General features: G+C 43.8%; 2 protein-coding genes across 2 annotated transcripts in view; one reads left to right on the top strand and one right to left on the bottom strand.

The window, feature by feature from the left end:
* The first annotated feature begins 92 nt into the window (after positions 1-92).
* On the top strand, positions 93-15,720 carry CDR2 (cerebellar degeneration related protein 2). Its single transcript, XM_058850092.1, has 5 exons — positions 93-342; positions 5,535-5,647; positions 10,075-10,223; positions 10,385-10,549; positions 11,667-15,720. Exons 1-5 carry the CDS (start codon positions 264-266, stop codon positions 12,532-12,534), a joined length of 1,374 nt encoding a protein of 457 aa, XP_058706075.1. The 5' UTR covers positions 93-263; the 3' UTR covers positions 12,535-15,720.
* Positions 15,693-25,147, bottom strand: part of POLR3E (RNA polymerase III subunit E) — a 28,386-nt gene continuing 18,931 nt past the window's right edge. Inside the window, exons 18-21 of the mRNA XM_058850088.1 lie at positions 23,814-24,310; positions 19,284-19,361; positions 18,343-18,468; positions 15,693-16,082 (exon numbers count right to left, since the gene is read on the bottom strand). Coding sequence (XP_058706071.1) covers positions 16,026-16,082; positions 18,343-18,468; positions 19,284-19,361; positions 23,814-24,310 — 758 coding nt within the window. The 3' untranslated portion in view covers positions 15,693-16,025. The remainder of the gene's footprint in view (positions 16,083-18,342; positions 18,469-19,283; positions 19,362-23,813; positions 24,311-25,147) is intronic.

Below are 25,147 nucleotides of genomic sequence, written 5' to 3'. Positions count from 1 at the left end.
CTGCCCGCCGGCGAGGCGAGGCGAGGGTGCTGTGTTTGAATCGCGGGAGGCGGGGGGCGGGCGGCGGCAGCAGCTGCCACGTTGCCGCCGGCGCAGCCCGGCCAGAAGGGGGAGAGGTTCGGCAAAGTCCGGAACCGCTCGGCAATGGCCGAAGGCGGCTGCTGAGGCGGGGAGCGGCTGCCGGCTCGCTCTGCCCCGCTCGGCGCAGGGGGATCGTGGGGTGGGCGCCGCCGGCTCAGCCGCCTTAGAGGGGAAGGGGCGCGATGCTGGCCGACAGCCTGGTGGAGGAGTTCGAAATCCGCGAGGATGAGCCCTGGTACGACCAGCAGGACCTGCAGCAAGGTGAGCCGGGGCGGCGGCGGGGGGCGTGTGAGAGGGTGTGTGGCGAGCCGGGTGTGTGAGGGAAGGCGCCGTGGGGAACCGCCGCGAGGGCGAGGGCAAGAGCCGCGTTGAGCGGGGCGTGTGAGGCAAGGGGCTGTGGGGATCCGCCGTGCGCGGGGTGTGTGAGGGCAGGGGCTGCGGCGAGGAGGGCGTGTGAGGGAAGGGGCCGCGTTGGGCGGCGAGGAGGCAGCGGCGGTGCGGGGCTGCGAGGGGCGGCGGGCGGGGCGGCGGAAAGGGCGCTCGGGGGTCGGGGGCGGCGGCGGCGGCGGGCGCGCGGTCGTGCCGGGCTCGGAGCCCGGGATCCCCGCACGGCCGCGCTTCCCGCCGCCGCGGAATCGCTGTCACCGGTAACGACTGCGGCCGTCTTTGTCTGAGGGAAGGAGGTGCGGCAACCGAGCTGAATGGTGCCGGGGTCCCTCTCCGCCCGGAGCGGGGGAAGCGACTCTGCGAAAAGTTGCACCTTGCATGGAAGGTGAAGGGAGAGGGCTGGAAGCATCGGGATAGGATGCGCTATTGCGCCCTGTTGAGTTCTTTGTAAGGGTTTCCAGTCGATGAAGTTGTAGTCGTAGCAGTGTTCAATTAGTTTGTAGGTTCCTTATTAATAGCTCTTTAGTTTTTCTTATTAAAAAATCATATAACTCCACTGTGCTTCAGAAATATACATGTATAGCTTCTGTATGTAATTCCATCAGTAGCTCTTAAAACACCACATGCAAGAGGTAAATGCTGTTCATTTCACAAATGAGAAAGGAGACACAGAAATACAAGTATATTAGCATGAAAAATCTTCTAACAGGCATGATACGGAAAGAATGTGCAATTTCCTTAAGAGCTTAGTGGCATTTATGACTGGTATTTACTTAAGTTACTTAGTTCTACTTTTTGTTCTTAATCCCGAGTTTGTTTTGAAAGGCCATCTCAAAGCTGTGAACTGGCTTCCTGCAAACCTGCTCCAGTCTTACACGTTTTGCTTTCATATTGAAATACACTAATTCTTGGGATTGGTGGGTGCTTCTATACTATAAACCATAGAGAAAGCTAAGCAGTATTCACAATGAGAACAGGCATCTGACAGCAGAAACTCTTTTTGAGATGGGACCAGGTCTCTCTAATTGTATGCTATATAAAATAGCTGACTGTTTGAAAGCTGTATTTAGGTACTCTTCACCCAAAATTGACGTTTTCCTGGATCTAGGGTACAAACAAATCAGTTTAAATAAGATCCTGAAACTACAGTTTGCTGTCAAAGGGAAGAGAGTGAAAAATTTGAAGACATGATTCAGTAATGTTTTTATTATGTCAGTGTTTATGGAATAGAAGACCTACAAAGAGACTTCAACAAGTATAACAACTGACTTCTTGTCTTCTTGATGTTTCTCTACATTCACCTTTTAATCAAAATTAGTGAAATAATCACCAATTGACTCTGCTGTTAGCTTTTAAGAAGCAGTGTTCCATTCTAGAGGTTAGTGCATTTTGGAGGTTTGGTTAATGTACTCTCAACATGTGGACAATCTTTTTTTGGGGGTTCTCTTTACAAGCCTAAATGGAAGCCACAAATAGACTTGCCAAAAGGAAATGGAGGAAAATAAAGCAATGGAGAAGTTGAAATGCAAAGAGGAAATTCCTTTCAGGAACGTTTTAAATAAGTTGTGCTGTACTTTATTTCTGGACTCTGAAGCATACTACTCCTCCTGCTGCTAAGACACACGGATGTGTGTAAACAGGGTAGTAAGAGCGCTTATCTAGGTCTCGTGAAACTCTTCAGAACCCAAACAATCAGTGCATGTTTAAAAACTGATGAGTATGATTATGAGAACCTAGCTTGTAAAACATTAGAAAGCATCCTGAAACAAGCTTGAAGTCCTTGTCAGTCAGTCTTTGAAACTTAAAATTAGGGAAGGGGTTTCAGAAAACCTTGACAGTCTTCGTATGTACCAAAGATTTTTTTCCTTGATAGTGGAGATGGGCTTTTCTGGCATACTGCTCATGCATCGAGTGCTCATGGAATTCTTGTGAGGATGGGAACAGCCATCCTTCTGCAGTGTTTTGCTGAAGTATACTAACCTTTAAAAATTTTTTTTTTATATGGACAGCTCTTTTTGCATCTTGCTGTTCCTCACTTTTACAGGACAGAGGATGTTCTGAATACAGAATAGGAAATAGGAAGCTAAGTAGAAAAAAACCTGTTTTACAGTTAAATAAACACACTAGGCTTACTTATACATATCACACAATTAGTGCCTTTTGCTGTTTAAAAGAATAGACTTAATTTTAGATTGAAAATTTTCTGAATAATTTTGTTAGGTGGGTTATGAAAAAGTAGAAGAGAAGGATTTTGATGCTGTTTTTATCTTTTTTTCAATGATGGTAATGCAGTCAGAAGAGACTGTGAACCACTGGTAAGTGAGGGCCGTTCTACATCAGAAGACATCTTTGAAGTCTTATTTTGGAGATTTATGATGGAGCCGTTAAACACCAGTACAACTAATCAGATTTACTAAAACGAAGATCTTTAGATCTGTACATACGCATTTTGCATTATTAAAAACCTCTCTGCTTCCATCTTTATGGTGAAAAGGGAAAAGGCATGTCTGTCAGAATTTAGCTGTTGCTTTACATAAATTTACAACAGAAAATGCAGTTTTGCTTCTACTGTTCTACTGTAACTCTCTCCAGAGAAATGTAAATTAATACTTTCCATTTTGTATCTGGAAAACATACATGTCACATCTCTCTTGTAAAATTTGCTCTTTATAGAGCTTCCAGGTACTTGACAATGAAGAAAAATGGATGCAAAAAAATTTCTGAATTTTAGAAGAGAGGAAATTCTTTCTGTACTTGCTTTCTCTAGAGTTAAGGTTTTATTGTATGTTTCTGAGCACTCCCACTTGTATTCTCCCCCTCAGAAACAAATTGCCTTAATTATAAAAGTGTTTCTCCCATAGAAACCCATTTGTGCTTCTGCCAATCTAACAAACAGAATGAGTGTGAAGTATGACATGAATTCTATTATTCACCTTGTATTCCAAGTACTGTGTGGTATGTGCTGTTTGATTAGTAGATGAGGGGGCATTTAAGAATGAAGCTATAAACTCCTAAATGTACTTAAACATGAAAACAAACTTTCACTTTGGGAAGGGAAATGGTAGTAATTCCATTATGCGTTATGTCTTTAGCATAATCCTAAATCCTCTCTAAAGCTCTTATTCTACTCTATTAAAATAATAGACTATTTAGTCTTTGCCTTGAATGATGCTAGTATTGTTTTAAAGATGGTGTCTCCAAGTAAAGATCTGTGCAGTACAAGAACTTGTGAAGCAGGACTCCATTTTCTATAGGATAATGAATTCATTGAATTTGAAGACTACAGTATTCTTGTAATGAGATAGAACAAACAGCTTGGTGTTTGACTGGGAGTTACTCTGTCCATGGGTAAACAATGTGCAATCTGTTTACCAAATGGGAAAAATTTAAGCAGGATGCCTTAAGGTTTTCTTATCCAAATACTTTAAATCCTGCTTCATTAAGTGTGGTGCTAGAGTGAAAAAGTGATGTGAGGATAAACTCCTAAGTATAGACCAATATGCCTTGTGCCTTCTAATTGTACATCTTTTGAAACTGAAGAACTCTCATGCAGTGGGATTTCTTTTAAATAATTTTTATGGCATTTATGCTAAGAATCTGACCTTAAGGTAGGAAACAATGCATTGTGGCTATAAAGAATGTGTAAAGAATAGCAAGCTGTTGTTTTGCCAGAATTGGACATCTACAGCTTCATAGACAAATGTTTGTACTGACTTGTCCTTGTTAGTCTGAATTTGGTCTTTGGCGTATGTGTGGAGATGGAGTAATCATTTTGGACAGACTGCCAAACTGAAGGTTAGCACAAAACAATCTTGGAGCAGTACTGTATGTATTACAGTTCCTAGCTGATAAGATAACTGAGAGGGGGCAGGAAAGAGGTAGCATAATATGTTGAAAAAGGGCATTGCAATCAAATGAAAAAGGAATTAATGTGTTTTCTTCTCTGGCTGTAACAACTGATGATGCAGTACATGTCTCCTGTTTATTAATTTAAGGCTTCTTGAGGTGACTCGAAGTTTTTCTTGACTTTTCTTCTCTTTCTGATTAATAATACAAGTTCTGTGTGAGAACTAACTAGGTGATATTGCATGCGTGCAGGTCATGAGTCATGTGATGGGAAGGAGGTGAAAAATAAGAGATTTCTAGTAATCTCTTGAATCCTTGACATGTTGTACCCTCTACAGAGTAACTACTATTTTAGCACTAATACCAAGATTTATTACTTTGGCACATTATGTTAACTTTTAAATTACACTTGTCTTTCAACGTAATAATAAAGAATATCTAGCAATTCTGATGCTGTTGAGCAAATATCAAGCTTCCCTCTAGAACAGAGGTGAGTGTTCAGATGACTTATTTCTTAATTTGCAACAACTACACCCTGGAGGTGATTGAAGATGACTGAGTGAAATTGAGATTAAATGCCTGAGAATAAATGACATTTAAAGTGATGTTTTGGAGCATATGAAACAGTTCTTGTCACCTGGGTTTATGAGCTTGAAAAGCAGAATAGCTGCAAGTCTCCATCAATTTTATGTCTTTTGATGTTACTGTTTCACCATAAAAAGCATCTGAAACTTTCACTTTGATCCTGAGTGACTCTACCTCTGGTAGAGGGGTAATGGGGAGGAACAGTCAAGTCAATAAAGAGTTCATCCGCTTTGGCCTGGGTCTAGACTGATCAACATTTACAGGGTCTGCTATGCTTATTCTTCTGGGTGCTGTAAAGAGGGTGAAGCCCAAGAGACCTTGGGCACAGCTGGTGCAGACTGGGCACTGTGTGGGAGGTGAATGTGGTGGGGTGTGTCAGAAGGGCCACAGAGGAACTGAGGAAGCTTCATGACATTAGAGTGTCTCTGGGTCACAGGGCTGACTTAGACTTGCCTTAGAGATGGTAGATGAATATTCTGCTTAGGTAAAAGCTAACTTCCATGTTGGGTACTGGAGATAACTTGGAGCAGTTATAACACCAATAAGAAAATACCTCAAGTATTTGATAACGGGCTTTAGTTTGGATTACATCATTGTTTCTCTCACTTACACGCAAACATGATTTCTTTGTTTAGATCTTCACCTTGCTGCTGAGCTTGGGAAGACTCTACTGGACCGTAACACTGAACTAGAAGAATCCTTACAGCAAATGTATGCAACAAATCAAGAGCAATTGCAGGAGATAGAGGTAAAATATCTAAAGGATCCCCGTGTGAAAGCATGTAGACCTGCAGCATACAGTGTTTAAGTTAAGATCTGAATTTCTTGACATCTAATGGAAAATACTGAACAAATTTTCATCACTTCTGCTAATTTGGGAATTTGAGAACTGGTATAGATGGCTCATACTTAGAACTGTTTCCCTGATGACCAGAAGCTTTGTGCCACTAAATGTTGGATTTGGTTTGTTTAATGACAAATGACTGGTATTTTTCGGTTTTTACAGAAAAGATACTTCAGTTATTTTTATTGCTAAACTTTGCTGATCTTGCAGGTGAAATAACAGTAAATTATATAAATAATAAATAAATACAATAGATACATGAATAATTTAAAATATTACATGAGAATGATTGCAACACTGAAATTTAAATGCTGATAAGTGCAGAAGTGAGATTTAAGTAAAATATGAAGATATGTACTTCCAGTACACTGTGCTGTGATAAAAGGAGCTAAAGTCTATTTCAGTGTAAAAGACACCCTGCAAGGACAAAAAAAAAAAGCCCAAAAACAAACCAACCAAACAACAAAAACCATAAAAAAAAATCCCACTGAAGTAGTATCTAAATATAGGATATAGTGGATATATTGTTCCATATTTTCCAGGCAAAAAAACTGAAAACATGACCATACTTTCAAAACCACTCTTCATTAGGTAATAGAGTGAAAAAACCTGGCTATTTCTGGCAATTTCTCTTTTTTTTAATATTGCCTGTATTCTTGCAGACCTAGCATTTGTCAGCATAATGAGATTTTTTTCAGCTATTAGAGGGCAATGCATGGTCTCTAATAATTAAATTATTAAATATTCAGGACTTTGCTGACTGACAACATACTGAAAATGTAGTCAGCATTTCAGTTTGGTTCTGGTGTGAATCACAGGGAACAGGCTGTGACTGGTATGTACCAGATTTTTACAAAATCTGAGTTCCTTTGTGCTAGCAGTACTGCAGTTAGAGATGTGCATCTTGTACAGCTGCAACTTCAGACTGAAAATGCTCACTGTTGTAGGGGCAACAAGTAACTGAAAGAATCCTAACCTTAATAATTACAGAATTATAGTTATCTTTGAAGTAGTCAACACAAATGCAGCATTTTTAGTAAGTGGTGAGCAATTTCTGAGTGCAGGTTTGATTTGTGGGCGTGTTTTTAGAAGTTACTTTTGTTTTATACCTCATCTCTTGGCTCTTTCTTCTATTACATGCTAACTGTAATCCTTGCTATCCTGTTCATGCTGAGATACAATGGTTGGAATGGCTGACACTTATATTATTGCCACAGCATTAGAAGATGTATTTACTTATGCAGAGACTGAAAATACCTCATTGCCATGAACAGTTTTTAAAAAAGATCAATTCTTAAGGTGTAGAGAGGAAAAACACTTCAAAGGTGCTATACAAATACTGTATAAGAGGTATTTGTATGGACAACCATATTTAAGAAAGTATTTAGCAGAGTTACAATACACCTTTTGAAATAACACACCAGAACTTTGTGATAGGCAACTAACCTGGCTGATCAACTGTAGCTACTTAATAAGCAGCTGTATTTTAACATCATCTAGAAATGTGGAAAATATATTACTGCTAAGCTACATTGATTTACAGAAATAGTCTAGTGCTGTTAAGAATGCAATATCCTATTGGTTTAAGCCAGTTTATTTGCTTAAGCTGTTCTGGTGGTTCAATGTTTATAGGCAACATAAGAGAGCTTCAGCTCCAGAAGTGTCACAAATGTCCTTCCAGCAGTGATCTATAGTTGGTGTGTTGCAGGGTCAAGTACATGTGTGGTCAGCCAAACTCAGATATGACAGATTAATTTTTTCTCTAGTGTCTTGGTTTACCAAGACTTTGCCAATACTACTATTTGAAGGCTTTATCTGGTACCCCTTCAATCTCGTTCCTCCTCTCCATCAAGGAGGGTAGGAGATGTGTATTGGATTGTCCTATTAGCTCCTTCCAAGAGGAGAGGGAGAGAGTGGGAGAAAGTTTATGTGGTGCTTCTGACTTATAAATAGTGCCTGCACTTTTTCTTTGCCCAGATTGTTGAGCTAAAGGCTGTATTTGTATCTGCTGTAGCAACATGCTGTCTTCTCAGTCCTGTTTCCTGTCTCAATCTTTTCTCTTTCCCCAGTGCCATTTAAAAATGTAATAGCAGCACAAAATTTTTCTTCCTCCAAAGAAGTTTCTTTTGCATCTGGATTTCTGGCAGAAAAGGGAAAATGAACCCCTTGTTCAAATACCCAGAGAAATCCTCCAGTTGAGGAACTGAATAAATCAGCATACTGGCATGAGGAATTGTTACAGGAATTCACTGAAACAAATGGGAATAAAATTTGCATATGCAAGGTTTAAAGCAGTTCAGTCTATTATTTTCATACCAACATTTCTGTCTCTTGTGGGATCACAGGATACCCAGTTGCACAGAATGCATGTGCAAATGGCATAATCAGTCTCTATGCTTCATTTTTCCCAATTTTCAAGTGCTTGCCTTTGTAACCTACATGTGATCTTTCAGCTATTCCTGTAGCTACTCTGCTGAATTTCTGTGCTAGCTTTTTCAGTGCAGTATATCCATGTAAATCTTTGGGAGTTTTTTCCTATTAATTTGGATCTCACAGGTAGCAAAGTCTAAAACTGGCTGAGAAATCATTCTGAAATATGGCACTGCCTTGTCTGCACTGTAAGGGAAAGGTCAAAGGCTGTGGTGTGCTTAAGATTACATCTTGTATATTAAATACTAATATTAAACATTTTACAGCTTTGGATCATTATATCTGACCTTTGTGCTGACACGTGTGCCACTAACTAATCACTGTAGATGTAATAAAGGTTGCATGGAAACAGCAACTTTATTTCTGCCTGAATCTCTTCTCAGCACTCAGATGTTGGAAATCCTAACAGTATCCAATTTCTGTGAGCCAGAATGCAAGGTGCTGCTTCATGTTAGATGCTTGGTTGTAGGGGACATAGATGTGAACTTCTATTTATTACATCATGGTGGTCTGGTTATACCAGGCCAACTGGGTACCAGCCCTGAAGATACTGGAGATGGAAGGTGGAGGAAATGGTGCTTCACCCCTTCCACTCATCTCAAGTGTCTGCAAAAGCCCATTGTAATAAGTGGCAACATCTCTTCAGGCACCAAATCCTTGGCTCCTGTGCTTAGCCACACTTGTATTGCAGAAGAAAGTCTGAGGATCTCCAGCTCCTTCCTTCAACTCTAACCAATAGGGAAAGTTAATCTGAAATGGGTCACATTGAGATTCCACTGCTAATCTATGTTCTATTTTTGTGTAAATCCTGTGTCATGTGTGCACAGGCTACAAAAAGGATCTAGCCAACAGCTATCATGTTGATCTCCTAGAAGTCTGTATGGAGCAGTTACTAGTCCTAGATTAACTTATTATCTGTTCTTAGATTGCCTAAAATGTAAACCCACCAATCTTTTAATGAGGTAAAAGGTTAAGTAGAATATTAGAAGTTTTGAGTATGTAACAGGCCTATGTAAAGAGATGTAATTCTGCCTAGGGGTTTGCTGGATGTTCCTACTTGAAGCTTAGTTTTAAGAAAGTAATGTGTAGCAATACAGATTATTGTAAAATACAAATTCTGTATAATAAAAAAATATTTCAAAATATTAGGGGATTAGACTCAAATAGAAAAGAAGTGTCTCATGTAAATGCTCATGTCCTGTATGGGAGAATATAAGACTTTTTTTTTTAAGAATTGTAGGTGATTGTGGACTGCTTAGTCCAAGAATTCCAAGCTTTCTGACATTATTCAGGAAACTAAACAGTCTATGTAGTTAATTATAAAACCCAAGAGGATTGAGAATACTTCATGTGAGTAGCCCACGTACTGTCTTTAGAGTGACCACAACCTAAATTCTGCCTTGCTGAACCCAATGCTGCTTCAGACTGGAAGAACTTAGGCTTAGTTGAAAATACATTTAATTATGGATGGTGCTATCCAGTATTTCAGTTTCAATGCTGAGAAAGTTGTTGGTTCAACACAGTTAAGAAACTTCTGTTGGAGCACACTGCAGCCTTTAGGACACAGCAGACAGGTAAGGGGTGTGTTGGTGCCTGAAGGCTCTATCAGTGCTGACTGCAGCACAGCCCCATGCAGAAGTTGGCACAGATAAGGACAGCTGGCACCATCAAACCCAGCTCCTCCAGGTAAAAGGGCTGCTTTATCAGCCTGGGGTGACCTCCACGACAAAGGCAAACTGCCTAGTGAGTTACTGATAGTGTCTCTTCTGCTTACCAAAGCAAACCTGGGAATTTGTGTTTGGAAAACTCAGGAGTTTCTCTCTGAATGTGAACAAAACACAGCTTAGGAGCTGTAGCTTGTGTTTCAGGAGTAAACCAGTAACAGCAGAACTGTCTTGCAGTACCTCACAAAGCAAGTGGAGCTCTTGCGGCAGATGAATGACCAGCATGCAAAAGTCTATGAACAGCTGGATGTGACAGCAAGAGAACTGGAGGACACTAATCAAAAACTGGTTGCAGAGAGTAGAGCTTCACAACAAAAGATAATAAGGTAATAAACTTTTACAAATTCCCTCCGTCAGCTGTCAATATCAATAAGAGCGGTCCAGGTGTATTTGTGTAGTTACTGGGTGTCTGTCTCTGTCTAGTGGTGTTCTACAATACTGGCAAATTGAAAGGTTAGTTTTATTTAAAGGTCTTTCCACCTTTTAGCTTGACAGAGACTATTGAAAGTCTACAAACACACATAGATGACCTGCAGCGACAAGTGGAAGAACTGAAAAAGCCTGGACGAGGCCGGATGAACCAGGAGAGATCTGAGCAGCCAAGATCAATGCACAGTTTCTCATGTTTGAAGGAGCTGTATGACCTCCGCCAGTAAGACTTTTTACCTTACATAGTAAAGAACACTGAAACTATTTTAAGCAAAACTTTAAAATCTAAGACATGATCACAGATACCAGACAAGCTGGGAGAAGAGAATACCTGATGTTCACAACTAGCAAAGTATCTCTGCTGTGTGGTACTGTCATTACTTATGGCCTGCTTCTAGACCACACCAGTATTAGTGCTCCACTTTCTCCCCAGAGCCAGCCATTTCAAATGGTAGCCTAGAAAACTTACAACAATTTGCACCCCAGTGTTATCAGTCAGATAAAAGCAAGCAGATAATCTGAAAAACAAACTTACTAAATGCAAAATATTTCCTGTAACTTACTCTGTCCTCGGATATCCGTGGATATTTCTGTAGTTTTTTCAAATTTAAGCTGGTTCAAGTGACACCTACGCTGGGAAAACGGTGCCTGGGGTGCTGGGCTGCCTTTTAAATACAGAGCCATATGACCCAGCTGAACTGCCATAGTGGGGCCATCAGGACAATCACCTGGTAAAAGCTCAGACTAACTGCAAGCCTAGAGGGCAATTTTGTAATGAAGCACCTCCACAGACAGAACAGGTTGTTGTGTCTACATGGAGGTAATACTCTAGAATAAATGATAAATCGAAAAAGAAGTTATTTCTACACAATTCAAAGGACAGGTGGATCCTTGAAAGCCAAAGGCTTGTGAAAATACCAGCCTCCAGCATTGCTTTGTCAATTATGACACTTGTTTCTACATCAATAGTGACAAAAGTTGCAAGAGTGGAGTGCTGTAGAAGAAATTAATGTCAGAAAGTACTGCATGGTACAGGGAGGCAATTTGTATCTAAAATTATAATTTAAACTGGTATTATTCAATCAGCTTGTCTGTAACATGGAACTGTTGACAAGCTGCCATTCTCCCTAAGCTGTGAGCTTGGTTCAATGGCATGTAAGTCCTTACAAACTCTGTTCTGATTACTAAATGGTCTGATTGGTTCATGCAATGGCCCCTGTTAGTGCTCTGAAGTGTGTTAGCACACAGTTTAAATATGCCATTAGTTACCCAGGACAGGAAAACTTTAGGTGTGGTCAGCTGTACTTCTGTTTTTGATAATCCTTATTTTGTTTCTGCAGGTATTTTGTTTATGATCACGTCTTTGCAGAAAAGATTACTTCGATGGATAGTCAGCTAAGTCCTCTAGAAGAAGAAAATGAGAAGTTGAAGAAGGCAGTGACAGTTCTGCAAGCCCAGCTGAACCTAGAGAAAGAGAAGAGGGTAACTATGGAAGAGGAATACAGTCTGATGGTGAAAGAAAACTGTGACCTGGAGCGGAGGCTGGTTGATACAGACTTGTATAGGGCTCGTGCGGAGGAGCTGGAAGCAGAAGTAGCTGAAATGCGACAGATACTTCAGTCTGAGAATGCGCTCCATAATGCAGAGAAATTGGTTCCAGAATCCTTTTTCATTTCATTCAAGGAATCTCTGGACAGGGAGCTTGGTCAGAGCCTGGGAGATGATGGACTTCTGACAGTATCGGAGCTTGAGAAGAAGGCACTGAAACGGAGCAGCAGTGAAAGCCTCCTGAGCAGTGCTGCTGGGGCAGACATTCTCAGGGGCCATGAAGAAACGTGTATTAGGAGAGCTGAAGCTGTGAAGCAGCGAGGAATCTCTGTACTCAATGAAGTTGATGCTCAGTACAATGCTCTGAAAGTGAAGTATGAGGAACTTTTGAAGAAGTGTCAAATGGATGAAGATTCTTTGAAACACAAGGCTGTACAAACACTGAAGCAGTATTCCAAAGACCTAAATGTGGGGAACACCCAGTATGATCTTTCAGCTAGCAATCACGAATTCACAATTGCTGAGCTAAGTGACTCTTCCACAAATGCTCCCCCTGAATATAAAGCACTATTCAAGGAGATTTTTAGCTGTATCAGAAAAACAAAAGAAGAAATAGATGAACACAGAGCGAAGTACAAGACTCTCTCATCTCAGCCGTAACCTTATCTGTAGTCAAGAACACACTTCATATGAATGTCAGAAGACCCCTTAATCTGATGTGTTTCTTGAACACTCAAAATGAATGTTTTGGATTGGCTGGTAGCTCTGTAGTTAACAAGCTAGTTAGTTATCAGCTAGATTCCCTGTTCCTGTGTAGCAGTAGATTTAATGTTTAGCACTGTCACACAAACTAGTGGTTGTAAAACAAACAAACATCATAGCTTAATCCTACACTACTACTTCATACTGCACTTCAGCTCTTGCCAGAGCAGTGACTGACACTTCTTTCCTTAGTCCACTTCAGAAATAAGAGAGCTAAGAACTCTGAATTTCTCACAAGAACCAAATTAAAGCTTTCCTTTGGTTCACAGGGATGATCTAGCCCTGTGACTACAATGATGTAGGAAATGAACAAAAGCAAAGTCCCAGGGCAGCATCTCCTCAGCTCCAGGAGGGGCACGGTCCAGCTGATCTTGCTTTGGCAGGGTGGTGGAAAGCTGTGCTTGCTTTAAGCCAATACCACGTTTTCACAATCACTAAGCTCTCCCACAGATTAATATAAATGTCTTCCTACTAAGAAAGGATTTGATGTAAAGTTTGTGTGGCTTTTTAGAGACAGTTTCCTTTGTAGGGCACTTTGTCTTAAGGCAAGATACTGTGAATTGACTATGTGTTATTTGGGACCTACAGGTCTCCGGTGGAATGTCTGCAAAGTACATTTTAATGTGTATTTGGTAAGTTAGAGAGTTGTTATTTAGCTATTTAACTTTAGAAGTAGCATTGACATAGTGGAGTAGCTTTTAATGTTGCATACCACAAACTCAAAGTGCTTGAGGAGACAGGCGAGGTAAAACCTTTTATTGTTTTGTCTGTTGCTTCCAGTGTTGGCCTCTCTGGACCTATTCCATGCTGCCTGGGGGGTGGGAGGACGGACACAACACCGCCAGCACATATCCTACTGAAAATGGGACCACACTCTTGTTTGCCCTCTCCTTTTCCACTCCCTAATAATAATTCATACAGTATTTAATTTCTGAAAAACAACATGGAGGTTGTTCTTTAGAATGCAGAGAAATTAAGAGGAAGAAAAAAGGCACAATGAAAGGTGACATCCTTCTCCTTGTAAAGGGTCTCCTAGCTTAATGTGGCCAGCAATTCTTGGGAAGCAGCTTCCTGCAGAGTTGCTGTGAGGTACCAAACCTTTGACCCAGAATGTTGAGTTTCTCAGCTTCAGTCCAGCTGCTGCTGCTGCAGCTCTGCTGCCTTATGCTGTTCTCTGTTCAGCTTGTCCTTCAGGTGCAGTATTAAGACTTCGCGTTGTGGGAGTTTCTCTAAAACATGTATTGCAGTCTGAAAATTATTTAAAAATGGGAATCTGAATCTTCTGAATATTTTTCTAAGCAAATAAATAATCCAGTCAAGCTACATGCGTAAGTAGTAATTACATCCATCTGTGCCAATCAGGAAACTGAACTTGGTGCAGATGGCACCTGCATTATCTAGTCTTGCCATCTTTCCTACAGAGCTCAGATGCAGTTCCCATGAAATTTGTATTTTAGAAAAGTTGCACTACGTAGAAAAGAACAGGTCTATCTAGGACAGAAATCCAGATGGAAGTAAGTACTACTGTTTTTCCTCATTGTTGTGGTATCTGTCAGCGCTGTTCAAAAATGAGGTGAGGGTGGGGAAAGCAGAAAAGCTGCTCTGCCATAAGGTTACTGTCCTGTCACTGGCACCTGCACCCATCTCAGCCCAGTTCAGAGACTGGAAAGCAGTAACCTGAGAAAGGCACCAAGTGGTTCAGTACCAGTGTTCCTTACCACGTTAGGGATGGGGCAAACCACACCCACTGGGCAGAAGACATGCAAAAGCAGTTCCAGATTTTTGGTTAAATAGGTGATCTTCAGTGGTTTACTACTTTTGGCTAATTTAGAGCACTTAGATGGAAATAATTTCTATGCTTTAAAAATACCAAAAATTAAATTTCCTCAGAACTTCTTCGTTCTTCTGTACTGTACTTCCCCCTTGGCTACCTGTGCCATTGCTGAGTTTTGGCTGTCCTGCAGCACTTACCTGTACAGGCTATGCAACAAATCCCTCCAGGCTGGGTTTTTGTTAGAGCTTCTCATGGAACATGGCTTTTCCAGAGAGCTTTCCAGCCACAGCCACTGGGTCAGTGCCAGCCAGGCATAAAACACATCCCTGTTTTATTGATGCAGTTAATAAATGACACTAACCTATTAAATAAGGTAGAGTTTTAGCAGTTAAGAAATAGCCATTTTCCACCAAAATGTGAAATGCCATAAGCACGGTAACAATATTCTTAGCCAATCTTATCTGGATTAACTACCTTAATCTTCTTATTTTGGTCAACAACTCAACTCAGCCTTTTCTGAGCATAAGCAGATGAAATCAATAGAATCCCCTTGAGCTTCTCATGTGATGGAAGCTGCAGCAGAGAACAGGAGCAGCAGTGACCATGCTGTGCAGTGCCCACAGCAGATACTCCTGCAGGTAAGGCCAGTTCAAGATGAGCCACCAGGGCTGGGTCCCTGTCCCTGCTGCTGCACAGCCCCAGGGAGCTCAGGGACTGCACTGCACTTTGCTCTCTGCCTCTGTCCTTCCTCCCCATGCCTTCAGGATGTAAAAAGAGCAGGTGCAGCTTCTGTTTCTTCTTGGACAAATACAAGGTGGGGTAGAATTGACCTTTGAGATAAAATTTTATTTAAAAATTACACAAAATAGAGGTTTTACATGGTTACCGTGTGGTAACTACAGCTGGATGCCTTCCAGAGGGTGCCCTCAGCTACTTACCTTGCTCTGTCACATACAGTAATGCACAAAGTCCCTCAAACCAACCCCACACCAGCAGAAGAAATCCAGTGGTTGTTCCCCATGTTTCAGATGTAGGTACTTCTCCAAATAACTCATTTCACAGACAACAGGTGAGAACAATGGTTATGTAGTACAGAGTTCACAGACAGTGATTTTGTTCCCCCCTCCCAGGTCTGACATTCCCATGAACATGACTACCTGCTCTCTCTGAAGAGGGCTGCAAGGGCTATGACAATGCTCACACTGAAGTATGAGCATCCAGGGATTTAACAAAAACTGGGATGTTTGTAAACAAATTTAATTTATTGGCATTACTTACAAAATAAAGTTTTAGACCATGATTTTCCATCATGTCTGTGTCACTATATGGTTTTATTTTTTCATAACGAAACAGAAGGAGAATTGCAATACATTAGAAATCCCAGATAATCAAGCTGTAGACAGGGTCCCATGGTGCCTTCCCGGCGGCTCCTGTGCCTCGGAGGCCATGCGAACTCTGGGTGTTGGGATGTCAGTGGCTGCCCGCGATGCCCACGTGCCCCAGAGCAGCTCAGATCCCGGCCTGGCTGCCAAGGCCGCGGCATTGCTCCGGCTGTGCTGCCTGCTGTGGGTTCCTCTTGCGTCCCCGAGATCGCCTGACACCGCTGCCACCGCTGTCAGGACTGCACCGTCCCCTTAAGATACCACATTCCACCGTAGCTGACACAGCAGTCCTGGGGAGACAGGGAAAGGCTCTGTTGGGCTGCTCAGGCCCTGGAAGGGGCTGCCCAGGGGCATGGTGGAGGCACCATCCCTACAGGCATTTACAGGGTGTCTGGATCTGGTGCTGGGTGATGTTTCGTGGTTACAGTGCTACTGCTGCATTGAGGGTTGGACTGGGTGATCTCAAAGGTCTCTTCCAACACTGAAGATTCTATGATTCTAAAGTTCATAAAGCCATGGGAACAACGGGCTGGCTCTGGGATAATAAGCATGATCGGTAACAAGCCCTTCTCCAGTGCAAGGAGAGAGCATGAACCCAGGGCACAGGGCATCCCCACCCTGAAGGACAGATGGCTTCAATGGAGGGGACACCGGGGGCAAAGGCTGAAAGCCACAAACGATGCCAAGGTAGTGAGGAATAGCTGTGGCTCCTGGGGGAGAACTTGGGGCTCATGCAGAAGGCAGATGAGGAAGGCAAGGATGTGTGAGGGCTGGAGGGGTAAAGAGGGGCTGAAGCTCAGGGGAAGAGACTGGGGGGGGGAGCAGTGGGACAGAGCAGGAGAGTGAGGGCAGTCACTGGATCTGAAGCCTTTTAAGAAAACCTTTATGATAATCAAGTCTCAAACCTCAGAGCCCTGTTGTGACCACACATATGCTATGCTTACAGCAGGAGAGCACCTCAGCAAAGGAGCGCAGGAATTGGGTTGTCTTGGGGCTCATTTCCTTGTTTCTATTAGGTGAGCACAAAGTCTCAAGTTCTGAGCTAATGGCTTCCCTTTCTTTTGCTCCGACCTCCCTCTTAGGTAATTCAACACAGGCTAAAGTATTACTGCAGAACTGAGGCTGTGGAGCTTAAATGTATCTTTGTTTCTGAAGTTTTGGGGCTCATCCGTAACAAAAACAAACCCAGAGGTTAGAAAGAGGGTTTGCAGACTGATCTGCAAATGCAAAAATACAAACCCTATGAGTCTGTTCCTCTGTGTATAAAAATGAGCACAGGCAGATGGGGAAATAGAAGTCAACAAATCCAATTTCACTCGAAGTGGAATCCAATCTCTTGTGGCTTAAAGAAGTCAGAGAATCTTCCCATTTCATTAAATCAGACTTCTAAATTTTATTTCAGAAACAAAGGTAATTTCCCCTACTCCTGTGACAAATGTATTCAAGGCAATAAAGCCTGCCACAACACAAAGCTGGCCACCCAGTGACTTAGTGACTTACATAAAAACAATGCCTGATGACTTAGGGGCAAGTATTTTTTCTAGAAATAGGTTATCTGTTAAATAGCAACAGCATCATGAAAAACTAATGCCAGTACATTGTCTAGATGTTCCAGGAGAGCTGATACTTGAGCTCATGCTGACAAATCCCCCAGCACAGGGAGCCAAAGGAAATACTGTCTAGCAGGCAGAAATGTCTGAGCTTACTTTACTGGTAAGTCGACCAGGTTCTTTCAAGCAAGACCAGTTTGTTTATTATCACAGCAACAGATCTGTAGTTCTTCAAAGATGCTATTATTCATTTGCAGATCACAATGTAATAAAGTACTTAAGCACTTGTCTTATTGAAGTGGGTGACAGTGAGCAAAGGCCCAGCCACAATGATTAAAGTATTACATTAGTTGGCAACTTTCGGCTTGGCCATCCTGCATCTCTTTTAAAGCCATGGCTTGTGTGGTCTGTACTTTATACCTTAAACTCCTTGAGCAAGTAAATGATGCCTCTTCAAAGAGAGATGAAAGGATTCAAATAAACATTCACAATGAGATGTGTAAACTCCTCTGCCTGCTGGTTTTGGCCAGGGTTTTGCTCTGTGCAAAGCTGCATATCTTGCTAGAGAATAAAATGTACTTCCTTCTGAACATGTGGCACTTGTGCTCTTCAGCATTAACCAGCAGCAGACAGTCGGTAACTCAGAGCACTGGATAGAACCCTTTCACCTCCTTAATGTTTAATTCTGCATTATTTAAAAATAACTCAAGTATCACATTTACTACACTCTATTCTCTGCTGCTCCAAGATGATGGAGAGATTTGTTGCAATAATACAAAATAATGTGTGAGCCATTACTCCTTGGGGGGAAAGAAGATAGAATGAGACAAGTGCATTTTTAAGAAAAAAACAAACACAGGCTTTGTCCATATTCCATCAACTGTTCTATCATCCTTACCATTTATCAGTTCAAGGTAAAATATAATCCTTTGCTCAAATCAAGCATTAAAACTCATGTATTAATTCAACCATCATCAACCCAAAGTAAACAGCAGCTTACCTTTAACACTCTATCCACCTCCTGCTTGTTTAGATCCTCCCCACACTCCTGACTCAGCTGGTTCTGGATGACATTCCTGCGCACTCGGTAGTTCTTCGAAAAGATTTCGAGCAAAACTTGGCGATGCTTTAAAAGCAAATGTATCGTAAGTACACAGAGAACAATCATTCCTATCTTTGTATCAAAACTGCACGTGCCTTAGTCTGTACAAAACATTCCCTGAACTACATTAGAGGAGTCTTGCTTCATAATCCTGAAACCATCCCATATATTCCCGCTCTCCAGCAGTGCCTTATCCTCCTCTACAGGGCTCTACAGGGGTCTCTCCAGACCCTGTGGCCACACGTGCACCTTTCCTGTCCTGGAGCACCCCCAAAGGTACAAAAACACACTGAAGAAGGTGTTGCAATGTATTCCTCTTAAATGCTTCCATGGGAGTTCACTTCAGGCAAGAGGTTGGCTGGTGCTTGCCTCCTTCCTATAAAAATGTATTCAGTCTACGGAGCTAGGAACTGCACTGCCCATCCACAGGTCTTTAGACATCTTCCCTTTCACCTCGTTTACTATGACAGCAGTTAGAACTCAGCAGATGCTCACATGTGAGGTAAACATTTCCTAATCTTAAGTATAAACAGATACACCTGCTAATCTCTGGTTAATGTTGCATTACCATCAAAAGGAAAAAAAACCTTGGACTGGATCGTGGTCTGAGGCCTGCACTGGAGAATCCTTTCTTTTCACAGGTTCAGAAATAGCCACTGAGCTGGTTACTGACATGATTACCAATATGTTATGAGCTTGTTTTCAGCTGGAAACAGGTTGGTGTTGAAAACACCAATAGAGAAAAACTATCTGCTGTACCACTTCCAGAAACATGGATGCAAACAATGCCAAATGCTCAATAAAAATATAGTGGGGAATGTCAATTATTTTATCTTTACCTGATCATAAGTGTCACCAGCTTCCCAAAGTGCATAGACCTTTAGTTCATCTGGTGAGGCAGCAGTCTGTGGAGGAAACTGAGAACAAGAGGCTGTTAAAAATAACCAGCTATTTAATGAGTTCTGCTTAATGATTCCATGATACTGTATCCCTGGACACCCATTACTGAATCAAAACCCTGGCTGCCATGGAATAATAACTGCTGAAACAAGTCAACTGTTGTCCCAGCCCACATTGGAAGGGGTGCCTTGGCTCTGGCAGCCCTGCATTTGCTCAGCACCTTCTCACAGCCCCACTGACATGGTCTGTGTCACACCTGTGACCCAGGGAATGGGATGAGCACCATGGCACCCTGAGGTGTCTCCATGTGCCCAGGTTTGACTGATGGCTCTGGTCAGGGTGGCACAACAGGGCACTGGTTCCACATCTGTCACACACCAACCACAGCTGGGCTTTCAAGGGAACTGCTGGATACTGGAATCCCATGAACTGTGCATGGGGACAACTTCCCACTGGTGGAGCGACGACCACCACATACCAGAACAATCCCAGGGCTTGGACTTTGATGGTATGCCATGGCAAGGTATCTGTAGATTTTTCCTGTCAGCAGTGTTTACTTTTAGACCATCCAGAACAGTACTCAGCTGAGAGCACCAAGTGTACTGCAGGGTCCTTCTGGAGGTTTTTACCTTTACAGTGGCAGGTTTAACAGATTCAGACTCCATCCTGCAGTTATCTGCTTTACTAATCCCAAATCAGCATTACTGAAAAGCAGGTGCTTCTGCTGTATTGCCATCTGTTTTGGGGCAGACTACAGGACTCCAGAAGACCAAACACCGACAGATAGTGAACCAGATATTTGCTCAATGCAGGCTCCAAAAGCGACATTGGTTTTGCCTGTTTTGTTTTTTCCCTGTGTGCCAAGCTAGAGAAACATTCATTTTTCTGAGACAGAAGCCTCATGCCCCTGCATATAGGAAGGAGCACAACCGCCTCCCCCCCCTAAGAAAATAAAATACCTTAACATTTCCCCTTGGAGCAGTGACTAATGAGCACTGCTGGAATATGCCTTCACTCCTGACATGTCTCTTCCTGTCTGTCACTAACAATTTATTCCTTGCTAACCGCCCAGCTGACCTAAATCAATCATCTATGAAAAGCTAACAAGCCAGTCCCAATTGTTCCAGCATCCCTCAATCCTGGCTGCTGGTACAAACCAAACCTTTCTTCCCAGCCTCCCTCACACCAGCCAGAAGACTTGTGCATCGCAGAGTGAAAAGATCAGCATTTCCTTTCATGTTCTGCCTCTGATCTTATTGCAAAGGGGAAGGGTTTTGTCCAGTGGGAGCTGCCTAGTGGGTTTAGCTGCTTTGACTTTCAGGTTAGTCCAAATGGCTGGAATATAACAGGGTTTTACACTTGGTTTAGAGCCAGGATTCAGGTTGACTAGGCTCACAGCACCTGACATAATTCTCCTCCCATAAGGACACTTGCTTTTGAGGAATAATCTCTCTTGTAGGTTTTCAGCAGAGATAAAATCAAATACTCCAGCTTCCTTCCACACAACAGCTGTAGCAGGAATGGCAAAGTGCAGCAGGGCCCTGGGAACACCCAGGCACAACCTGCTGGGCTTGACAAAGTGAGCCAGCACAGCCCCAGAGTGCAAACTCCTCCTGCCTCAGCCACAGGGCTGAAAAACAGCTGTGTTTATCCAGCCATTCTGTGAGTAAACGGCTTCCAAACAAACACAATACTTAGTTGGGAAGAAAACTGCACAGAATCTCCTCCTCCCAGCCAGTCTTCCTCTGCAAACTGCTGCAAACACTGCTGCCAAGTGCTCCCTGCTTGCTTGCTCCTGTCATACAGCCTGGCCACGAAGTGGGAAATGCCATCAGGGATTCTTCAGACACACACAGCCCAAACAGCTTCACTGCCTTGCCATCTGCTGTCCCTTTGCTGGTTTATGTCACCTTGATCTCCCCAGCCTCACCGTGATACAGCTCTCTGCTACCTTAAAATCCTTTTTAAAATATTTGTCCTGTGCCCCTTCCTGCTCTAAATCCCTGGAGCAAGTGCAGGGCTCCTGGGAGATGAACTCGCTGCTGCCCCAGGTCCCAGGGCTGCCACGTTCAAATGGAACCTCTCAGGGAGGAGCCCTCAGCTCTGGGAAGTGCCTCATTCAAGCAGAGCCACTGCCAGGCGGCCTCACATTATAGCTAAACCAGATGGAAGGGGCTGAGTGTGCCAGAAAAAAACTTATCAGCTGGAGTAAGCCTAAAGGTAAACTGTTGATCTCACCTCTCAGGGGGCCTGGCACTGGTACCAGCCTGCAGGGCTCTCTGTGAGCACAGGGCTGCATTCCCCTCTGTCAGCCCAGCCAGGCAGGACGCACACAACAGTTACATCATTTCCTGAGGCCTCAAAAATATCCTCCCGTTTTGGGCAGAACCTTGCCACTCCACGGTCCATGGGAAGGGAGCCACGGCAGGAGCCAGTCACCCCCGGTCTGCAGGAAATGGGTGTAGATCCTCAGGAGCCAGAGTCCTGCACAGACACTTCCCATGGGGTGGGAGAGCAGCTCAGCCTGCACGGCTCGAGGCACAGGCACCGAGTCCTGCCTGCCCAGGGCTCCTCTCCTCTGTCTGTCCCCTCCTCACCCTCTCCCATGGCACCAGCCCAGGATTTGCTCTTTCCTGACCTGTGCTTTTCCCTCCTGCTTGATGAGGCTATGAAGCACAGCAAGCACAGCACCCTGCAGGTATCCCCACGGCCTCAGCTGCAGCTGGAGTGGCCTCTCCTGGCTCCCCACAAACACTCTTTATCTCATACCCTGGGTGCTGTTGGTCAGCTCTGTAATAGATCCTGCATTCCCCTGGTAAGGTTTCAATTGCCATTTTCAGCCACATGTTTCCTGTAATAGGTAAGTACTCAAGCAAAGACTGTCTTCACCCCCACAGAACATCATTTTAATTACCTCAGATCATTGATTTTTATCACCAAAGCACTTCCAATTACAGAAAACTAATGAGTAACTATGAAATCCCACACTGAACAACCCTCCAGGCCTTCCCCAAGCTCAGGCGCCCTTGTTGGGTTCTGATAAAATTGGCCAGGGGAACAATCAAGAAACACCAAAGTGTCTGAGCCCATGGAAAGAGTAAACCCAGCCCCAGCACCTTTGTCATCTGCACAGAGCATCAGGGGAAGCTCAGGGGCAGTGATTTATATTCCTGACAGCAGTACAGGCTCATACACAAGAGCTCAAGTATTGCAGAAAATTCTGAGTCAGCAGAACTAAAACCTGCAACAGCCTCCTCAAGAGACATTCCAGGGAGCACTTCTGCACCTCTGCAGGTCTCCTGTGACAGGGTTTTCCACACAGAAGGAAGTTCAGCAGGAATTTATTTTACTTTTTGAAAAGAGAAACTATCTCACTTTCATTTCTTGTGTACATTCCTGAAATCCCCAAATTTCCAAAGTACACAAGCCCCAGTCCCAAATAACAGAGCAGGAACAACTTCAGCTGTTTACCATCAGCATGGCAGAGGCACACATTACACCAGGTGCAGGGGAGAGCCTGGCCAGCACTGAGACAGCTCCAGGCAAGCACCACCCCAGGAGTTGGAAACTGCCAGGAGAGAAAGCACCACAATTGCTGCTCTCCCTAGTGACATTTCCAGGCTGTTACTCAGTTCCCAGGTGCCACAACGTGTACTTTGCACACGACTGAACACGTTCCTGCTGCCCCCCAGCAGCTCCCAAGCTCCAGGCTCTCCCAGCCCTCCAGCTTCCTGCTCTTTTGAGCAGTTCAGATGTTCCTTCTCCTCTCTCCCCAAAGGCATCTGCTCCCAAGCTCCTTCTGGTTGTAACCCAATCAGCAGTGCCAGATGTCTTGTAAAATTAATTTCCTTTTAGGCTCTTTCCCATGATGCCAAATTCCCTTTGCTCTCCTAAGCAATCCACTGTCTCACAGCCCTGCTCTGTCTCACGCAATCACACACATCATTTCCATACAGACAAAGAAACAGGCACCTCTGCACAGTCTAGGAGGAAACAGAGTGGCCAAGGGAACCTGCTGCAGGTGGGCTTTGTCACTTCCCAGAGGCTCTGCTGGGTGTGCCCTGCTGCTCCCAGGCAGTCAATGTCACCTTTCCTCTCCCAGCTGGGTCTCTGTCCCTGAGGGAAGAAGCTTGTGCAATTCCAGGAAAGCTGCTGGGAATCTGGGACTGCTTTAGATCATGTTAACAGGAGCAAGTTGGGACAGCAAATTACTGTGGCCCAACACCTTGGATGTGGAAACTGAGCCCCAAGGACAACAAGGCAGAGAGGGCAGAGTGCAGAGCCTACCAGAAGCAGGACCCCAGACATAATTCCAGCAGCTTCAACATGTCCAATATTGGACAGTTTCTCTGAGCACATCTATCCCTCTGGTCCACCAGCACAGAGCACAAATATTTCACAGGTCAGATGTTTAACTCCCCACCACCACAGCCCTCCCCCAAAGCACACCAAGGGAAAACCGTACTTACAGGCACCAAAATCTGTTTGCAGCCAGTGTCCAACACCATGTCCTGTAACATTTTGTCTGAAATGCCACTGAACAAGGTATGTCCTGGAGGCAGACTGGCTAAGTGAAGGTTAAATAACCGTTTAAGCTCACTCAGGGTGAGTACAAATTGTTTCTTAAATGTTGACGACACAAAGGCCTTCAGTTCCTGGGCGACCCTGTCGATGCAGCCCCCGGGCAGGTGGCCATTCACAGGCTCTGTGGAGCCCTGGGCTGGGTGCAGGCCATTGACCAGGCCGTTGTTCAGGCCCTCGTGGGCTGAGGTATCCATGGGCTCCTCCACACTCACAGGCTCCTCTTTAATGCGGATATTTGGAACATCCGTCTTGGCAGAGGCGTCGTTTGATTTCATCTCTGCCTTCTGCTTCTGGAACTCCTTCTCCAGCTGCCCATAGTTCTGCTTGACTTTTGCTTTAGCCATGTTGACCCTTTGCTCCCCAGAAACCAGCAACGGATGAGCTGGTAAGAAACAAAAGATACCATAAATCTCAGCAGGGCTCATAGTGAAATAAAACCAGGAAACATCTTCTGCTTATGAAATCTAAGGCATAAACCCAGTCTGTTGATTAAATTTTACATTCGTTTTGGGGGGGGTTTGCTGGTTTTTTGAGGGCAGTGTGTGTTTGCTTTTCTAAAGCCAAATGCTTGGGGAAAGGTGTTCCAGTCAAGGAATCTGAAGCAAAGTGTTGTTCAATCACCAGGGCCTTTTCCACAGTTCAGGAAACCAGGATACAGACTGCTTACACATCTCTGCTTGTGACCCAAAAAGTTCTTTGTCCAACAACTCTTCTTTTTGTCTTTTAGGTTCCCTAGTGGGTGGTGGGGCCTGATGCAGCCCCTGCCAGAGGCAGCACCAGGATGTCACCAGGTACAGGGGAGTGTGGAAGGGTTAACAGTGAACCTGAACCCCTTGCAGCATGAGAGGCTGAGACCCTCTGCTCAGTTATTACCCAGTAATGGGGAGAAAGGGACAGGAAGGACTTCTTTCCCATGGAATCCTGCACTTCTTGCCCTCTCCACACCCATACATCCAAAGGTGAAAGGAAGGGGTGTGTTGGCAGCAGAGGAATCCAGCCCTTGCCAAAGCAAGGATTGCAGTGTCTGAGGCAAAGGCATGCCCAGCTGTTACCTTCTCTGCTGTTAGGCTCACTAATCCTCTCCAAATAACCCAACACCTAATCCTTCCGAGCACATCAGACACAGGGTCTTGAAATGGATTCATATGCTCCTTTGTCAGTTCTGCTTACACTCCTCAACTGCACTGGAGCCAAATGTCCAGTTAAAAAACTCTGGAAT

Source organism: Poecile atricapillus, chromosome 14, assembly GCF_030490865.1.
Source record: "Poecile atricapillus isolate bPoeAtr1 chromosome 14, bPoeAtr1.hap1, whole genome shotgun sequence".
Taxonomy (NCBI): domain Eukaryota; kingdom Metazoa; phylum Chordata; class Aves; order Passeriformes; family Paridae; genus Poecile; species Poecile atricapillus.
This window is presented reverse-complemented; position numbering and strand designations above follow the sequence as displayed.

What these genes read in the sequence shown, in the direction of transcription:
- CDR2 (XM_058850092.1), top strand. Translation starts at nt 264, where the DNA reads ATGCTGGCCGACAGCCTGGTGGAGGAGTTCGAAATCCGCGAGGATGAG. An exon ending in AGCAATTGCAGGAGATAGAG is followed by an intron (nt 5,648 to 10,074) that starts GTAAAATATCTA and finishes ACTGTCTTGCAG; the next exon opens with TACCTCACAAAGCAAGTGGA. An exon ending in TCACAACAAAAGATAATAAG is followed by an intron (nt 10,224 to 10,384) that starts GTAATAAACTTT and finishes TCCACCTTTTAG; the next exon opens with CTTGACAGAGACTATTGAAA.